Raw genomic sequence first — 18,310 nt, 5'->3', positions numbered from 1 at the left:
TGGGCTCATCCAGACAGGCAGAAACATCCAAAGATGTGAGAATGTCCTGGAGAAGCCTGGAGAACTATTGGGGCGACTGTGGTTCAGGGGCTTGGGAAGCTCATCTTGTAACCGGTTCGATCCCCAGCTCTGTCTGTCCTGGTCGTTCACCTGCCGCCTGCTGGTGCTGGCCAGAGGGGCCGACGGCGCGATATGGCAGCCTCGCTTCTTAGAGTTCACACTGCTGAAGAATAAAGGCGGTCATAACAAATATTCACTTTCAAGCTCGTTTCAATTATATTGGAATTTTTTGTATGTTTGCACAATTCAATAAATCTCTGCACGTATTTTCCATTTTCCTGCAAAAACAAGGAAAACAACAGGGAGTGACTCAAGACTTTTGCACAGTACTGCTTTGCTATATATTACAAAATAATGTATCAGTTAACCAACTGAACTGATAATAAGACTGCGTCTGACTATGATTCTCTCCTTGTTCCACATTCACAGATGGATTCATAAAATCATAAAGTTAGATCCCAACTACAACACAGGCGTCCTTCCTGCAGGTTGCATGAGGGAGAATATAGCCTCCACCCTCATCTAGTTTTACTTGAAACACTATTTTATAGTAAAACTTTATTCTGACTTAGAGTATGAAAATCATTGGTGTGTAAAGATGGCAGAACCAATAACATTTGTTGTATTTAGGCTGCTAGCTGGCAAAAAGGCTCTTTGTGGTGTGAGGGGAGAGCCCACAGTTTGGTACAAGTCAGTAAATTTGGATTAGTCGTGTGCGTCTTTGATCAGCTAAAACATTTGTTCTAAAATCCGGAGCCTTAACCACAGCGCAGAGCGCAAACACCTGCTGTTTATAACGTTTTTACATTTTATTTATTTAGTGCCGACTCACAGCAACTGTTGCCTCAAAGCACTTTATGTTGTGTTGTTATGTTCAAATTCTACCACTAGATGGAGCCACAGTTAGTGCCTTGTTGATGGCGGCTTTTAGGAAGAAACCATCAAGTTTTAACCGTTTCTGGGGTCAAGTGTGATTCTGTGAAGATGGTTTGTTGTTCTCTCCTTCAGGGACCGCTGGGGCAAAAAGGAGACAGGGGCTTGTGTGGGTCCCCTGGTCCCAGGGGACCCACAGGGCAGATGGGACCTTCAGGACCTCTTGGTATTGGCGAGCCAGGGCCTCCAGGAAGTAAAGGCAACATGGGAGACCATGGAGAGCGAGGACAACCTGGACAAAAAGGTAAATCTGCCCAGGAATAGTCTGAATTTGAGAGGAGGGGGATCAGATGCAAAGCTAACAGTCTGTTTCTTGTTTCAGGTGAAAAAGGTGCACAAGGAAATATGATCGCCTCTCCAGGAGATCCAGGTCAGAAAGGACAGAAAGGTTTATCTGGAGTCTCTGGACCAGAAGGTGAGACAAACAAATGTGTCCATTTATGTTTTAGTGACAAACCCAGAGAGCTTTATATAGAACCAAATCACCACAACTGTTACCTCAAGGTGCTTTGTGTTGGAAGGTAAACGCCCTACAGTAATTCAAAGAAAACAGAAAACCCCAACAATCATATGAGCCAATGTATGCCAGCGCTTTGGCAACAGTGGGAAGGAAAAAACCCTTAAAAAACAGGAAGTAACTGGGAAAGAAACAGACACGGAGACACGACAGACTGGGGAGACGAATGAATGAAACACGGGAACGTGAAGGGAGGAAACACAGGGACGAGGAGAAACCAAGGAACCGGGCTCAAGGAACGCTAACACAGAACTTAGAACATACGTCAAGAACGATCTTACAAAGGAGGAAAACGGGATAAAGACATGCTGTGGAAGAGAGACAGAGATCAAAAACCGATATGATTCAATGCAGAGAGGTCTGTTAACACCCAGTGCATCATGGGAATCCCCGACAGCCTACATCTATTTTTCAGCAACAAATCACAACAACAGACTGAAGGCTCTGCCTCCCATTCTACTTTTAAATACTCTAGGAACAACAAGTAGGCCTGCAGAGCGAGAGCCAAGTGCTCTAATAGGGTGATATGGTACTACAAGGTCATTAAGATAAGATGGGGCCTGATTATTTAAGACCTTGTATGTGAGGAGCAGGATTTTGAATCCTGGATTTAACAGGAAGCCAAAACAGGAGAAATCTGCTCTCTCTTTCTAGTCCCTGTCAGGACTCTTGCTGCAGCATTTTGGATCAGCTGAAGGCTTTTCAGGGAGTTTTTAGGACTTCCTGATAATAATGAATTACAGTCGTCCAGCCTGGAAGTAATAAATGCATGAACTAGTTTTTCAGCGTCACTCTGAGACAGGATATTTCTAACTTTAGAGATGTTGCACAAATGGAAGAAAGAAGTCTTACATATTTGTTTAATATGTGCGTTGAAGGACATGTCCTGGTCAAAAATGACTCCAAGGTTCCTCACAGCGTTACTGGAGGCCAAGGTAATGCCATCCAGAGGAAGAATCTGCTTAGAGTTAGGTTGGCACGTGGCACTGAAGGAGATAACAGTGGATGAATTAGATGCGTAAATGTGGTTACAGCGTTTCAGAAAGAGCACATCACGCGATTCCACCTGCTGGAGATGCACACTCTGATTCACCTGTTCTCTGCTGGTCTCAGGTGCCGTGGGACCTAAAGGACCAAAAGGAGCTTATGGTTCAAAGGGAGAAAAGGGAGATAAAGGATTTTCAGTCCAGGGACCTCCAGGCTTCCCAGGGGTGAAAGGTCAGTTCAGGAACAGTTTTTACATGAACTAATCTTGAATTATTCTGAATGTTGAGAATGAACCTCCTTCCTAACCCTAACTCTATGTTTTACAGTTTAGCAAAGAAACAAACAAAAACCATGATGTCATAAAGTTAGATGCTCTGAGCTCACAGGGTTACAACAGCTATCATCATTTTAGTGAACAACTTCTATATTATCTCAGGAGTGAAGGGTTTCCCAGGAGCCCCCGGTCTACCTAGCTTTGGCATTAAAGGACGAGCAGGACCATCAGGACCTCCTGGGATGCCGGGACCAAAGGTAACTCAATCAAACAGAAAGTTGTTATCATAAACAAACATCCTCAGCAAACTGTGTGATCCAAACACAACACAGCTGGTGAGAGATAAAGACAACTCCAGGGCAACAGTGCTAATCGTCACAACACTTTTTTAACAAAACCCATAAAGGTACCAAAAAGTGGTTGTTGTCATCACCAGTGACCACTGAGACCTCAGGTTGGTTGTTCTCCAAAGTTTTGGCAGTTGGAGGACAAATTAAAAGCATAGAGTCAGGGAAACGTTATCTGAAGTGATTTTGTGAGTTTGCCACTAACAAAGAAATGATCCGTCTATAGTTTCAATGGTAGGTTTATTTGAACAGTGAGAGAAGGCAGAAAAATGAATTTCAAAAAAGTTATAAGTTAATTTGCATTTTCATGAAGGAAATATTTGGAAGTATTTGAACCCTCTATAAACCAGTAAGATTTCTGGCTCCCAGGTGTATTTTATACACTGGGAGCCTCAACTTGTTACCTGTATGAAAGACAGCTGCCCGTAGAAGCAATCAATCTATCCAAACTCTGCAGCATGGCCAAGACCAAAGAGCTTTCCAAGGATTTCAGGGACAAGATTGTGGACCTAGACAAGGCTGGACTGGGCTACAAAACCACCACAAAGCAGCTGAGTTAGAAGGTGACAATACTTGGTGCGATTATTCGCAAATGGAAGAACCATAAAATAACTGCCTCAGTCTCGAGGTCCACGCAACATCTCACCACGTGGAGTTTCAATGATAATTAGAAGCTTGTGGAACCAGCCCAGAACCACCTCGAAGAAAACAGTTGATAGAAAGGACCGAAATCCTGCAGTGTCTTCAAGGTCGCCCTGCTGGAGAACGCACACACAGGCCTGTTTGAAGCCACTGAATATCTCAGTGATTCAGAGGAGGCGGGTGAAAGCATTGTGGTCAGATGAGACCAAATTCAAGCTCTTTGGCATCAACTCAACTCTCCGTGTCTGACGGGTCGTTTCTTCGTCACTGGACAAACTTATAAAATCAGCAGGGGTTCAAATATGTTTTCCCTGACGGTACTTCCCATGTTTATGTGCAGGGTGTAACGTGGACCTCAGAGGGTAAAGTTCCCAACATAAAAATCATAAACAGATGATGGGTCAGCAGCTAATCCCCAAACAAACATTCAATTCAAGGCAGACGTGTCACTCATACGTTGTCTTATGTGGGTTACATATACACACACCAACACAGTAAGGAAGATTACGTTTAATATGAATTCAGTAAGAATGATCATTTTGATTTATATCCATTGATGGGAAAACAAGCTAAATCTCACTTGCACTCTGGTGGTCAAGGGCGGTCAGCACAGCCGTGGAGAAGTAACAACACCAGAACTGATGCTACGGTTTAGCAAGGAAGACGGCGTCAGCGTGGAGACTCTGAACAGAGACCAGTGATTTGAATAAGCAACAGTACTGCTGTCATCGTGTCAGGAAGCTGGTTTTCTGACGTTTGTAATGAACTATTATCTGTCGCGTGTTGGTTTGTTGGGCGTTCAGACTAATTCAGCTCACGCTTATTAAGAGCTGATTAAATAACTTCTTTATAAGGTGAATATATCAGAAGAAGATCAGAAGATTATATGAATCATTGTTTGTTTGCCAACTGGTTAGAAATGTCATTTACTGGTTTCCTGTCCTGCTGCTCTCTGTGGTCTCAGGGGGAAAAGGGTTTTGGTTTTCCAGGCTCAAGTGGTCAGTCAGGACTTCAGGGAGAAGATGGCTCTGTAGGACCTCCAGGTGACCCTGGACCTCAAGGAATAAATGGAGAGCCAGGACCACCAGGACAAGCTGGTCTGCCAGGATCCAAAGGTAGTTAACCCATGAAGTGATCCAACTCGAACTGGTTAGCAACAAATTATGTTTCACAGCAAGATCAAGAGGAACTGTCCGTAGATGATTCTCTGTGGTTCTCTAAGAAACGGGAAAATACTCAAATGAATGTCCAGAGCCAGTTATTATGCTGTAGGGTAACCTCCAAAAAAGAAATACAGTCAGTTCATTTACACCTAAACTGAGGTGAAGTATTTCTCAGGTCACAGAGGTCTGTGTGGTGCAGCTGGTCCCATTGGTGCTATTGGAATCTGTATACCTGGACCTCCTGGACCTGATGGAGAGCCAGGACCGACGGGCTTCACTGGATTTCCAGGTATCACATCTGACAGCTACTCTGGGTAGAGTTGACGTCACCAAACAGAAACAGATTTGCTCTGATACTGTCCTGTCCTTTAGGGTGCCGAGGCCCAAAAGGTTTGAAGGGAGATGCTGGGCGGCCTGGCACAGGAGTGTTGGGGATTCAGGGGCCATCTGGGTCCAAAGGGGATGCTGGAAAACCAGGACCTATAGGAGCGATGGGACCACAAGGTCAGAGAGGTAGTGATGGGGAGCCAGGAAGCCCAGGTGAGGAGGCATAACCTGTGTTGCTCGGTTCTATCTGTGATATGAGTGTTTCTGGGTGAGTTCAAACTTTCTGACAGATTCATGGTGCATGTTTCAAGTTTAGTTTAGTGTCTTTTGTCAGTGAAAAGTTTGATGGGAAAAAGTAGTTTAAAGATGGACTAAAACTACATTTTTGATCTCCACCTATACCAGAGTGCTGGTGACCCGCTGAAGGGTAGGGTTAGATTCAGAAAGCAGACGATGTTCCCTTTACAACGAATCGTTTTAGCCTCACAGTTCAGTTTTCATAGCGTCTTTATTTGAGTATGTCCCATTGGTAAAAAACTCTAACCCATGAACCTTGTGCATGTTTAGACTGGTAGTAAAGTTTTTGATTGTTAATATAAATGAAACAATAGTGTAAAGATAGATGTTTGGGCAAATGAAACAATATTGAATAACAATATCAACATATGTTTGTTTTTTAGGGATCAGAGGGGACGTTGGTCCTCCGGGACCACCTGGGATTCCAGGGGATGACGGGAAACCAGGAGAGCCTGGACGACCAGGACCAACAGGTTTCATTTAGCCACCGGCGAGTCGGTTATTTTCACCAAAAGTCTGTCTGTCTGTCTGTCTGTCTGTCTGACCCTTCTCTGTTGCTCTGCCTCTCAGGCCAGACGGGTGCAAATGGGTTCTGTGGCTCTCAGGGGGCTCCGGGGCCTCGGGGGGACCAAGGAGAAACTGGACCAAAAGGACTTCAGACAAACATTGAGATCGTTGGAGAGCCTGGAGAGAAAGGTTTAGCAGGTAATCTGTTCTGTTCTACTGAGCATCACTCTTTAGTGTTGAAATGTTATTTATGGTGTTACGATCTCTGAGTGGTTAGCTGAGTTTACAACACTAACCTGCAAACACTAACACGAGTACTGCTACAGCTCACTGATTAACACATTTGCTGTATATGATTTCTTTAATTTGTCAGATGATGTGCCTTCATTACACTGACCTGCCTTCTTCCTTTCTTACTGTCAGGGCTCAGAGGCCTCACTGGTGATAAAGGAGACAAGGGCTTCTCCGGGCCACGAGGCCAAGATGGAACCAAGGGTCGAACTGGGAACTGTGGGCCTCAAGGTGAACTGTCATGTTAGGAAGTTTGTGAGCGTTGCAAACAAAGTGTATTCTCTCTGTAATTCCTTTGTATCTGAAAGAGAGAGGGGTTAGGTTAGGGTTAACCCCGACCCTAACAAGGTGATCTCGAGTTGCCCAAAATGAGCATCCAGTCAATCATCACCAGCTTTAACACTGACTGCTGGAACCACTAAGCCTAAATCTTCTCTTCCAACACTGTGTGGGAGCCCGTGAAGGATATGCACCTCACTCTGTGTTCCAAAAATGGTTTTTAACATGACACTCATGCTGGCATGTTGTCGCTCCCTGTCATGCAGTCTTGAAATGTGAAGCCGTGTCAGACACCAAAGAAAGATTCTTCTGATTCTGCATGACTATCAACAACAACTGTGTGTGTTTATCAGGACTTCCTGGTGACCCTGGTAGAGATGGAAGCAAAGGTCCTCCTGGTAGCTGTGGACCCCGTGGTGACAAAGGAAAAATAGGGGCACCGGGTAACGTCCCCCTGCCTGAGTGAAGAAACATAAACCATCTATTTTTCTGTTGCAGTGTTTCTCAGTTTTAATTAGGAAAGGAGAGGAAAACATGATATTCTCTCTCCAGGTTTGAAGGGTCAGAAAGGTTGTGCTGGACGCTGTGGTCCTCCCGGTGCAGTTGGAAGTCAAGGATACGATGGACCTAAAGGGTGTAAAGGAGAACCTAGTCCACCTGGACCAGGATCTAAAGGATATCCAGGAGATAAGGTGCATATAATTTGAAGTTCATATGATATTGGTTATAGTATAAAATATTTTCCTCATAAAGCCGTTTATGATGGCAGTTGTTCTTATCCCAGGTAAGTGCAGGGTTCGCTGCAGTGGGCGTCTTCAACTGAAACGATCATACACATCTTATTATTCATGCACTGCATTTCTTCCTTAACCTCCTGGGACCCGGGTCCACATATGTGGACATTACACAACATTAGACCACAACAAACATGTTTCTCTGCATGAGCTCGATGTCCACTTACCAGGACGTTATGCTGCCACTGTTCTATCAAAATTTGAAATGTCCTCAGATGTGGAGCTAATTTTTCTCAGAAAGTTTAGGAAAATTAGGGAAAAAAAATCTGGTGATTCTTTGTTTTTACGTTCATCAGGTCCCAATCAGCCCAAATATCAAACAGAAATTAAAATTATGCCATGGAAGAGTTCAGGTCTGACGAGGTTGGTCGCGCCACTGCTTCATTAGGCTCGCTGCTTCAGGATCGCAGCGTGTCTGGCCCATTGCTACGAGCCGGTCGGTCCCAGTGCTGGTGGGGGTCGGGCCATGCCAGGGCTGCCCCTTGACGCTGATTGTGGTCATAGTTTTTAGAGACGCGACCCATAATTAGACGTTAATTATAGAACTCAAAAACAAATCTGGGGCATTACTCCAAAACCAGCTGAGAGTGGTAATTTATGCTTTTCATCATTAATGTGAAAGTTTTTAATAGTCTGTTTCTGTCATTAAGGTGTTCCAACATGTACAAGTTAGCCTGTATGTTAAGCACATAAGCAGGTCATTTACTCTTGAATCCTGAAGACTAACATAAAAAATAAACTTTGGTTTTGTTTGTGTTTCACCTCAGCGGCCTAGAAACTGTACACACACAGAGGAGACAATGAGCGGCTAAAAAACAATCAGTGTTTTCATATCCAGTATTTTACAGAATCTATTGGCTGATTCTCTTTAGGAAAATCCATACAAAAAGCAAATTATAAGCGTTTAAAAAAAACCCACCCCTACAAAGCTGACATATTTATGTATTTATCATTGGGATAATACTTGCCAGAGTGAATGATCTGTCCTTTCAGGGAAGTCCAGGATTTCCAGGACCTCCAGGTAGTAAGGGACCACCAGGAAACAATGGATTGTTCGGTCCCCCAGGAGTCAGTGGCCCCTGTGGCCCTATAGGACCCACTGGACTACCTGGTAGCAAAGGTGTGATTCATGGATGGAGAGATGGAGAGATCCACATAGAAATTCTTGAGTCACTTTTTTAAATAAAGTGTTCTAAAAGACATACATACATGCATGCATGCATGTATGCATGTATGTATGTATGTATGCATGCATGCATGCATGCATACATACATGCATGCATACATGCATACATACATGCATACATACATACATACATGCATACATACATGCATGCATGCATTTTTAATAAAGTGTTCTAAAAGACATACATACATACATGCATGGATACATGCATACATGCATACATTACTAAAAGCTACATCAAACCCTGACTGTTTGTTTCAGGTCCTCCTGGGTCCACTGGTGAAAAAGGTTGTGATGGTCCTAAAGGAAAACCTGGCTGTCCAGGTCCCCCTGGCCTCAAAGGTACATCAGCAGTGTTCCAATATACACTTTGCTGTCTGTTTTTATTGCCTTAAGCCGAAGAACAGACCACTATGTCTTCATATTTAGGTAACACTGGGCCACCTGGAGTTTCTGGCCCATCTGGTCCAAGAGGAAATCAGGGACAGGATGGGATACCTGGACCTCCTGGAGAGAAAGGAGCGATGGGAGGTAGGGGAAATTTTACCCTGCCACCTCCACACAGGCGCCAGACCCAAATGCACAGCAGGTTATTCAAGAAAACGGCACTTTCACTGAAGCAAAGAATGCAAAACATGAGCGAAACCATGAACAGAAAGCAACACAAAGAAAATAAACATGGAAGAAGACTGTTATCCAATGAGAACACAAGAGGACAAAGACAGAGACAAATGAGAGAGCAGCAAACCCAGAAGGAACCAAATCCACAGGAATGAATAGAAATGATGAACCAAAACACAGGATAGTAAAACACACTCATTACTAGAAAACCCATCAAAAAACAAGAATAAAAAAGTTCTACAAATTAATTTGAGAATTGTAGGAAAATAGATGGTGAATAATTTCTTTATTACTATTCCAACCCTTTATAGTTTTGTTAATACTGGCAGTTGTTATATTTGATATAGGCCATCCAATTAAGGTAAATGTCATGTTTTAGTCTTTATAATCTGATGAGGAAGATTTTATTTCAATTATGGTTGTTTTATTTTTCAGTTTGCCCCCTGACAGATTGAAACCTTAACATGGTCAGGCGGGTTTGCGTGCCTCAGTGACACTAAGAGCTACGTTGGTCAGATTTTAGGGTGGAGACCTGACAAAGTGCATACATGACAAAAACAGTTATCCAGAGCAGCGTGCCCAACCCGCGGGACATGGAACGGTACGGCCCGTGAGTCGTTTGGTACGGGCCCGCAAGAGTTGAGGCTTTGGTGTGAAATTTATGGTTTTTATCGTTAACTTGGTTTCCCTGGTTCTTTTCCCGTGTTGTAGTTGTGCGTCTTATTTTGAAAGAAATATTTATGCATTACCATAGCAACCAGAGAGCATTAAAGGGCAGACAGGAGGACGTTACTCTTAGTGTTGTTGGCGCATTTCAGGAGGACGCTGCTAATAAAGTTACACAGTTACACAGTGAATTCACGTTTATTAGTATTTTTACAAAACAGCAGTTTTTGTCTCGTCGTTTTATTTTGTTGTGTTTATCTGCGACACCTTAAAGGCCGGTGCGTGAAAATACTGTCTGACATTAAACTGTCCGTGGTGCAGAAAAGGTTGGACCGATGACCTAGAGCACCCCACAACCACCCCCACCACTTTCCTTCCTCTGTTGCCACCATTTGCCCCCTTTACATTTCTATCTGCCCCCTCATATATGCCCGTCTAGAACCGGCCCTGGAATGAACTTTTAACAAAACCCCCAAAACTCAGAGACCAGAATCCAGGGACCAGACCTCAGAGATAGTAAACAGTCATACCTTTAATTCTCACAGAATCAAACGCATCAGTTTCGGTGTTACTTCCTAACCTGTTTCTTTTCCCAGCATCTAAGCCTGGACCTCCGGGACGAGATGGAGAGAAAGGTCCACCTGGTGAGTCCTGTCATCAAATCCTGTGTTTAGTGTTCAGTCAGAGCTAAAGAAGAAGAAAAACACGGTGCTGTCTCCTCTGGTCTCTTCAGGGTGTACCGGGGAGAAGGGTCCTCCCGGTCCCCTTGGACCTCCTGGGCCATTTGGTCCAACAGGAAATCCAGGCTGCCCCGGACCTCCTGGACCACCTGGCCCTCCCGGTCTTCCTGGTACGGAAGGAGTCTGCTTTCCAGGAGGCAAGGGTGGAATAGGACCGGCTGGATGTCGAGGACCAAAAGGTGATGAGACACATTAGAAGTCTCGTCAGGGAAATGATTTAGAGGCTACTGTGGGGGATTTAGCATTTTTTTCTGTGTTTGAGAGTTGCATTTTCTTCAAGTGCGACTAATTAGATGCAGCTATAGTTTCCCACAGTGTGGAGAGACAAACATACTCAGAAGTGCTAGATTTGCAGAGGACTTTCAGGATGTCTGCACTTCCCAGATTACTAAACTTGGTGTAAACAACATCTTCTGTCCTTTTGTAGGTCCACCTGGCTGTAAGGGCCCTCCTGGTCCTCCAGGTCCTGGTTTCAAAGGGGATAAGGGATGTAAAGGAACACCAGGTATCGCAGGAAAACCTGGTTCCAATGGAGACAGTGGTCCAAAAGGCCAGCTGGTCAGTACACAGAAACATTGCGGGAAGCAGTTCGTTCAGAATCTGTTTGTCAGCAGTCTAGTGTCCAAATCTGTGTGATGCTAGATACCAAAGGGAGCTCGAGCTGCTTTCATTTGGGCTAAAATCAGGTGATACAAACTGTGAGAATCAGTAAAAACGTTATAATCACCACAAACACGAGTACCTGGGTTCACTCAGCATTTAACCTTGACATTCATTTTTAGCACTCAAGATCCAAATTGACCTTAAAAACATTCAAGAAACCATATCAAGTGATATATGAAAGTGCACAGAGAGAGCTGTACGACACATTTTTAACATTTTTTCAATGTAATGTCCTCTGGCATCACCATGACGTCGTAAAGTTTCACAAAATCACATGCTGCATGAATACAGTTTAACATCTGTGTTAAAGCTGTTTTTAAAGCTTATAGCCAGGCCAAAGGTTTCAGCCAGTTCTGTTCCAATCATGTGGGTACAGGTAATAAATAGGGGTGCAACAATACTCGTATCGATATTGAACAGTTCGATACAGTGCTTTCGGTTCGGTACGCGATTCGGACAATACAAAATTTTAAATTTATTTTATCAACTTTTCTTCTGACGATGCTGTCTTTGTTGAGAGCTCAGTGAATCTGCGTTCGACTACTCCGCCTAGGCTGCACTGTCGAGCACAGATCCACTGAGCGCAGCGCAAGCTAGCAAGACAGAAGCTAAGCTCATTGCAACATGGCAAACTGAACCTCCCCCACCCTCATTCAGATCTGGCCTTTGGAACTATTTTGGTCTTCATGTGACGACAGTATGTCACATGAAGACCAAAGGTGGTGTTATGCCGGATGTGCCACGCAATGCTCAATTACATGGGTGGGAGCTAGTGTGGTAGCGCAGTTAGCTCGTTAACGTGTTGACGCCGTCCAGCCCCACGCACGGGGCGATCCGCGGTAGCTCGTTAACGGAGATTTGCCGTGTTGTGGCGTTAACGTCATTTCAGATTAACGCTGACAGCACTAGTGGGAACACAACGAATATGACTGCACATTTACTCCGACATCATCCTAGTGCAAAGACAAGTGGAAGCAGACAAAAACAACAAGCACGCATGCTACTAACTTTAGCCGAGTCATTTAGACAGCCGTTAGCACAGGATTCTCCTTATGAGGACCTGATATGTTTAATATGCTGCTGAGAATATAGCCCAGAAGAAGCGGATAGTATAGCTTTTATTTTGGAAAGAGACATTTCTCTGTAATAAACTCTCTTTTCCAAAGATGAGGGATTCCTCCATCAGATAGATTATTTTTTTATTACTTTGTTGTTTCAGCAACATTAAATTAAAAAACTGTACTTTTGAGTTAAAATATATATTTATAATTTTAATAAATGACAAATTAAAAAGGCATGAACATTTTTTTTGTATCGAAAAAATATCGAACCGTGACACCAAAGTATCGAAACGAACCGTGAATTTTGTGTATCGTTGCACCCCTAGTAATAACATACAATCTTATTATGCAGCGCTTCATGGTCATAGGTCAGATGTTTTTAGTATAGCCCTTTCTTCAGGGGGACCCATGCTAATGCCTGTTATAAATGAGGAGTTAGCTAGCTAGCATACCACATGCTTGTCTTTTGAATAGTTTATTACCCTAAATTTACATTTAATCAACAAATCAGAAGTCAGGGACACGCCCACGACAAATGGAAACGCAGTTTGAAGTGTTCTCAGTCCACCCCATCTTTAACAGCTCGCTGAGGCTGACTGTTACCAAGCAGAGACTGCCCCCATGTGGGGTTTTCTAGCACTGCACTACAAAGAATTCAAATTCAACTTGTCTATATCAAACAGAGTAAGGAGTGTTAATATGACAGTATTAAAAACCATCAGCTGCTTTTGTGGTTTTACAGGGTGCATGTGGCCCACCAGGCTCACAAGGACCCAGAGGCAGGAAGGGCGATGTAGGTGTCAGAGGACCTGTTGGTAAGGACTGAAATAATAATCACTCCACGTTTGCTGTTTGCAGCTTCACAATGCTGTTTCATTTCATGTCCTCAGAGTGTGCATATATCTATGGAATTATATTTATGTCATAACAAATGTGCAAGTAAAAAATAATTTTAGCAAATAATTTCATTTCATGGGTGCAATTAAATTCCTCGCATGTAAATGCTCAACGCGTAGCAGCTGTGCGCACAGAGAAGTTATCTCGAAACTTCTTTTATGATAAATGATTTGCTCTGATTATTTTTTAGCTCGTACTTTTATTAAGACGTAAATATAATTCCACATATATCCCAGAATGAATGTGACATTAACCACAGCTGTAGGTTTTACAGCTGCCCTTTCACCACATTAAAGTAACTGTTTAGACTTTTTCATTTTTGGATGTTTAGCCTTCCGTCTACTTTCAGTCAGTGTCCACAGTTATCATCTGGGCAAGAACAGCTTGGCAGCATAAGATGAGATCAGGTAGGATAAGATAACCTTTATTAGTCCCACACTTGGGAAATTTGTTGTGTCACAGCAGAAAGTGGCCACTGCAAAGTTACAGCAGCAAAAATTAAGAAAACACTGGAACAGGATAAGATAATAAGAATAAGATGGTGTACACAATACAACAGAATAAAATGCAACATTGTCAGAAAACACTGTGGATATGAGATACTCCTGACAACCTGACATCTTCACTTTAACAAAGTTTTTCTGCTTTTTCTTCTTCTTATATTTACATGTTCAAAATAAACTCTATTCTTTTGTATGCTATGTCTTCTAATGATGCTGCCTAAGGGAAGCATGTATAATGTAAACAGAATTGGTCCTAGCACTGAACCCTGTGGAACTCCATAATTAACCTCAGTGTGTGAAGAGGACTCTCCATTTACATGCACAAACTGGAGTCTGTTAGATATGATACAAACCCCTTCCTGTAGAAAGAACAGAAAGTTGCAGTTCCTTCTGTAGGAAGTGGGTTGTTTAAATTCACACAACACTCGCGCACCAGTTTGCTGATGATACCACTGTGGTAGGTCGTATCTCTGACAGCAACAAATCTGCATACCAGAATGAGGAAGAAGAGTTGGTGCATGGACACCAATCTGGCACTGATGTTATTCAACTCTTAAATATGCGCTGAACATCGTGTTAATTCAGTTTATGATTCTAGAATCTGAAAGTTAAATGCACTTTAACCTCCGTGTATGGATCATGCATTTGCAAAATGAATTGAACCTCCTGCACCGCTGACTGTTCCCCTCTGGACTCTTCCTCATTGCACTGAAAAGTACTTTTGTCAGGGCTCTGTGTGCGGGCAGGCAGAGAGGAGGATCCAAATGCAGGACTCGGAAAACGGAATGCAACTCAAAAACCTCAGCTTTATTGCTGGCCAGAAAACAAAACATGAAGTGAGGACTGAACACCGAAACCAAAAACACACAGGCATAATCTGAGGGTACGACGCGACACTGGGCATGGGAAAACACAGGGCTTAAATACACAGGGTAGTAATGAGGAAATGGGCCACAGAAGGGAGACACAGCTGGGAGAGATCAGGGCTAACGAGACATGGGGAACAAAGCTGCACACACTAACATAAGACAAAGTCTTTCACAATAAAACAGGAAACATGAATCACAACTCAGAGACATGGACTCAACACAGAGACAGAAAATGAAACATGGAACTGAACTATACATGAAACCACCATTCCTAAAACATGGATAATAGAAACATGAAACTCTAATAATAATGATAATAATAATAATAACAAGAGAATGAGAAACAATCCAAAACACCAAGATAACTGAAACACAAAGTACCAGAGAAACAAAGAATAATCCATGATGCAAAAGTGAACCAAAACATAATAAACTCAAAATACTGGGTCCAACGGACCCAGAACCGTGACAACTTTAAAGATCACTGCTCTACTTTTATAGGCTCGTCAGTTACATCCTGTATTCATGTCTGCTGTGTGTGGATCTGTCTTGTGGTATATGCAACCACACCAAGAATAATTCAACAATCAACTGTATTGCAGAAATACTTAGGTCAGGTTCTTTCTATGCAATGACTGAAGGGTTTGGAAGGTTACAGTGTTCTGACAAACCATCCTACTTTGGCAAAACGTCCTACCGTAAGTAGTTTATGCACATTTCTTCTGTCAGAGTAATTGCAGCACAAATTTCAGTAGGTATGACGGTTTGCCACTTAACGTTGCCCATCAGAGTATGCTTGTAGCTCATATTCATAAAGCCAGGACGGTTTGCCACTTCATTTTACCCGTTAAAGTATGCTTGTAGCTGTTATTCACAAAGGTGGGATGGTTTGCCACTGAATTTCGTGTTGTGTGCATACACAGACACGACGGGTAGGATGGTTTGTCAGGTAGGATGGATTCCCAGTACAACGGCACTGGTTTTAAAGGGGTTTCCAGTTACCTCCTAAGTTCAGTCCATCAGAGATTTCCCACATCCTGAGATATGTCCACATTAGTTTTATTAAATGTAGTTAAGCTAAAGGTGATTTGTGTATCTTATAATAAACAAAATGACATCATCAGCATACGGTGATAGTTTAGTCCGTCTGATATTTCTTTAATTTCTCAGATTGAAACATACAGTCATAGCAAGAGGTTCAGCAAACAGGCCTTTTTATTTCATGCAAGCAAAGTCTGCTTCGGTTAAATGGTCAACAGAAGCTGTGATGGGAAGAGAAAGCGCACCTTATTGTACCAAAACTCTGTCCCTTATCTATCTGTGTGCTAATGCTCTCTTATATATTCATGTTATTAAAAGATCTAATATTGATATCTGAAGGTGAAGCGATTAATAGAGCTGCTCTTCGTTTGTGTTTTGAGGGATGAATGGGAACAAAGGCCCGCCGGGTGGATGCGGCGTACCAGGACCTCAGGGCTGTCCTGGACAAAAAGGTAACACACAGAAACACACACCTGCATGGTGACACATGTATTGTATGTAATACTGAATGTTACTTCTTGCAGGAACAAAGGGGCTAAATGCAACCAGACAGTTACTGTTGTTTCCCGGAGACAAAGGCTCACCTGGAGAGCCAGGGCCCTGTGGGGAAAAAGGATTTCCAGGTTCCCCTGGGAATCATGGCCCCAAAGGTGAGTGTGGAAAAAGTTGGAGGAGATCTGCAACTTCTGGTGCCTGCAAACCCGGCCTGGTCAGTCACACTAGCTTAATTAAAAACAAAGGAATAAAACTGGGGGAAACTTGTGGGGGTGTTCCATGATCCTGGAGAGTCCTGAGAGATCCAGAGGACACAAGCTTCAGGTACGAGCAGTGAAAGTGTGAACTGAAGCAATGTTGTGTTTGTGGCTGCAGGTATGAAGGGTCACTGTGGGAACGCGGGTAAAAAAGGACAAACTGGAGGCCCTGGGATAAAAGGACAAAAGGGAGATGGAGGAGTGCCCGGAACAAGAGGTAAGAAATGTCCGACATTAACACTGAACACAAGTTTAATGCTAGAAATACTCAAAATGCTGCAGAGTGAATGTGAGTGTGAAGAGTTTGTGGCATAAAACAACATTTTTCAGCAATAATTCAACTGGAAAGAATCCTGATGTTTTCTACACTGAATGGACTTTCTTGATGTTGTTGCTCTCGCTGTGGTGTTGTTTCACTCGCTGATCCTGTTACGCAGCTGTGGTTTGTGTCACTCGGTGAACTTTCACACAGTTCTTCATTGTATATGTTTTACAAGTCACACATATAAGACGAGCAAATCGTTCATTTGAACTTCAAGACCTTGGTGGATGTAGTAGATGGTTAACATGACCCCACTCTACCCTTCCACAGCGTTTTGTCAAAATTCAGAATTAGCCGCAAACAGCGATGGGCAGTAACGCGTTACTGTAATCCGATTACTTTTTTCAAGTAACGAGTAAAGTAAGGGATTACTATTGCAAAAACGGTAATTAGATTACCGTTACTTTCCCGTAGGAACGCTGCGTTACTGCGTTACTAAAACCGTGATTTTTTGCGAGAATGTCTCATGACAGTGACGTAAGCGAGTGCGACGTTCGTGACAACAGCTGTGTGCAGATCAACAATGGATCACATATCGAGTGCAGAGAGAGTATGAGCGTGCAGCGTTTAAAGCGTGGAAGTACTGACCTTACTTTGAGTTTGATTCCATAAAAAGTGACAAAAACATTAGTGTCCGCTGTGCGTGGGAAGAAAACTTCTTTTTACAGCGAAAAACCCCTAAACTTCCAAGCAAGCACCGAGTAGCTACGACGTAATGGGAAACTCACAGAGAAACTGCCGTACCCTTCCACTGACCGCTGCACACCTGCACCAGGGTAAACCTCCGCCTGCCCCACTCCTGCTTTACAGGTGAAAATAGAGCAACAGGACCGCTGAGTCTTTGACTTTATTTATTTTCTGCTGTGTTTTACTTGCATCTATTTGAAAGACTGAGTGAAAACACAAAAAATTATTTTATTTTATGAGCTGGAATGTGCAGAAAATGGGTTTAAATGTTAAACTAATTTCTTCCAGTCAGAGAATGTTGCATATAATTAAATTTTGCTTGCTGCATAAAGTTAAAAGATTAAAACTAATAAAACAAGTTTTAAAAAGAGACTTTTCCATTTGATCACATTTTGTATGATGGATTATGCAGAAAAAGTAGAATTGGGCTGAAAGATCTATCACTTTATCACCTCTTCAGGTTGTAATTCGTGTTTTTAAAAAGTAACTAAGTAACTAAGTAATTAATTACTTTTGAAAATAAGTAATCAGTAAAGTAACGGGATTACTTTTTTGGGGAAGTAATCAGTAATTAGTTACTGATTACTTTTTTCAAGTAACTTGACCAACACTGGCCGCAAACAGGAAGTCTGTGCTGGCCAAAACAGCTTAGCTGCCCTTAGCGTTCCCAGCAGATGTTCCCGAACAGTCGGAAAATCAGCCGGCTAAGTTAATGTGATGTAATGGGGAAAATCTACACCTGTGCCTCCAACCTGTTCATGATTCAAATAGACTTTCCTCACGCAGTGATATACCTGCTGAGGAAACGACTCTGGCAGGAGCAGGCGAGGTTAACAGAAACTTGAAACTGCCGGTACAGGACGTACATGGATGCGGTGTGGCTG

General features: G+C 42.9%; 1 protein-coding gene across 3 annotated transcripts in view; it reads left to right on the top strand.

Moving 5' to 3' along the window:
• col4a3 (collagen, type IV, alpha 3) overlaps positions 1-18,310 on the top strand; it is a 45,441-nt gene that overhangs the window by 22,582 nt on the left and 4,549 nt on the right. For all 3 annotated transcript variants that reach the window (XM_026191957.1, XM_026191956.1, XM_026191955.1), the window contains exons 27-48: positions 1,069-1,237; positions 1,316-1,408; positions 2,624-2,728; positions 2,934-3,028; positions 4,725-4,875; positions 5,099-5,212; positions 5,296-5,463; positions 5,931-6,020; positions 6,118-6,252; positions 6,478-6,576; positions 6,978-7,067; positions 7,177-7,316; positions 8,412-8,538; positions 8,866-8,946; positions 9,034-9,135; positions 10,488-10,535; positions 10,625-10,810; positions 11,059-11,189; positions 13,098-13,170; positions 16,046-16,117; positions 16,190-16,315; positions 16,536-16,634. In XM_026191957.1, coding sequence (XP_026047742.1) covers positions 1,069-1,237; positions 1,316-1,408; positions 2,624-2,728; positions 2,934-3,028; positions 4,725-4,875; positions 5,099-5,212; positions 5,296-5,463; positions 5,931-6,020; positions 6,118-6,252; positions 6,478-6,576; positions 6,978-7,067; positions 7,177-7,316; positions 8,412-8,538; positions 8,866-8,946; positions 9,034-9,135; positions 10,488-10,535; positions 10,625-10,810; positions 11,059-11,189; positions 13,098-13,170; positions 16,046-16,117; positions 16,190-16,315; positions 16,536-16,634 — 2,494 coding nt within the window. The remainder of the gene's footprint in view (positions 1-1,068; positions 1,238-1,315; positions 1,409-2,623; positions 2,729-2,933; positions 3,029-4,724; positions 4,876-5,098; positions 5,213-5,295; positions 5,464-5,930; positions 6,021-6,117; positions 6,253-6,477; positions 6,577-6,977; positions 7,068-7,176; positions 7,317-8,411; positions 8,539-8,865; positions 8,947-9,033; positions 9,136-10,487; positions 10,536-10,624; positions 10,811-11,058; positions 11,190-13,097; positions 13,171-16,045; positions 16,118-16,189; positions 16,316-16,535; positions 16,635-18,310) is intronic.

The sequence above is a fragment of the Astatotilapia calliptera genome, chromosome 14, assembly GCF_900246225.1.
Source record: "Astatotilapia calliptera chromosome 14, fAstCal1.2, whole genome shotgun sequence".
NCBI classification, from domain to species: Eukaryota; Metazoa; Chordata; class Actinopteri; order Cichliformes; family Cichlidae; genus Astatotilapia; species Astatotilapia calliptera.
The sequence above is the reverse complement of the archived record's forward strand: the minus strand, read 5'-3'. Positions and strand labels throughout refer to the sequence as shown.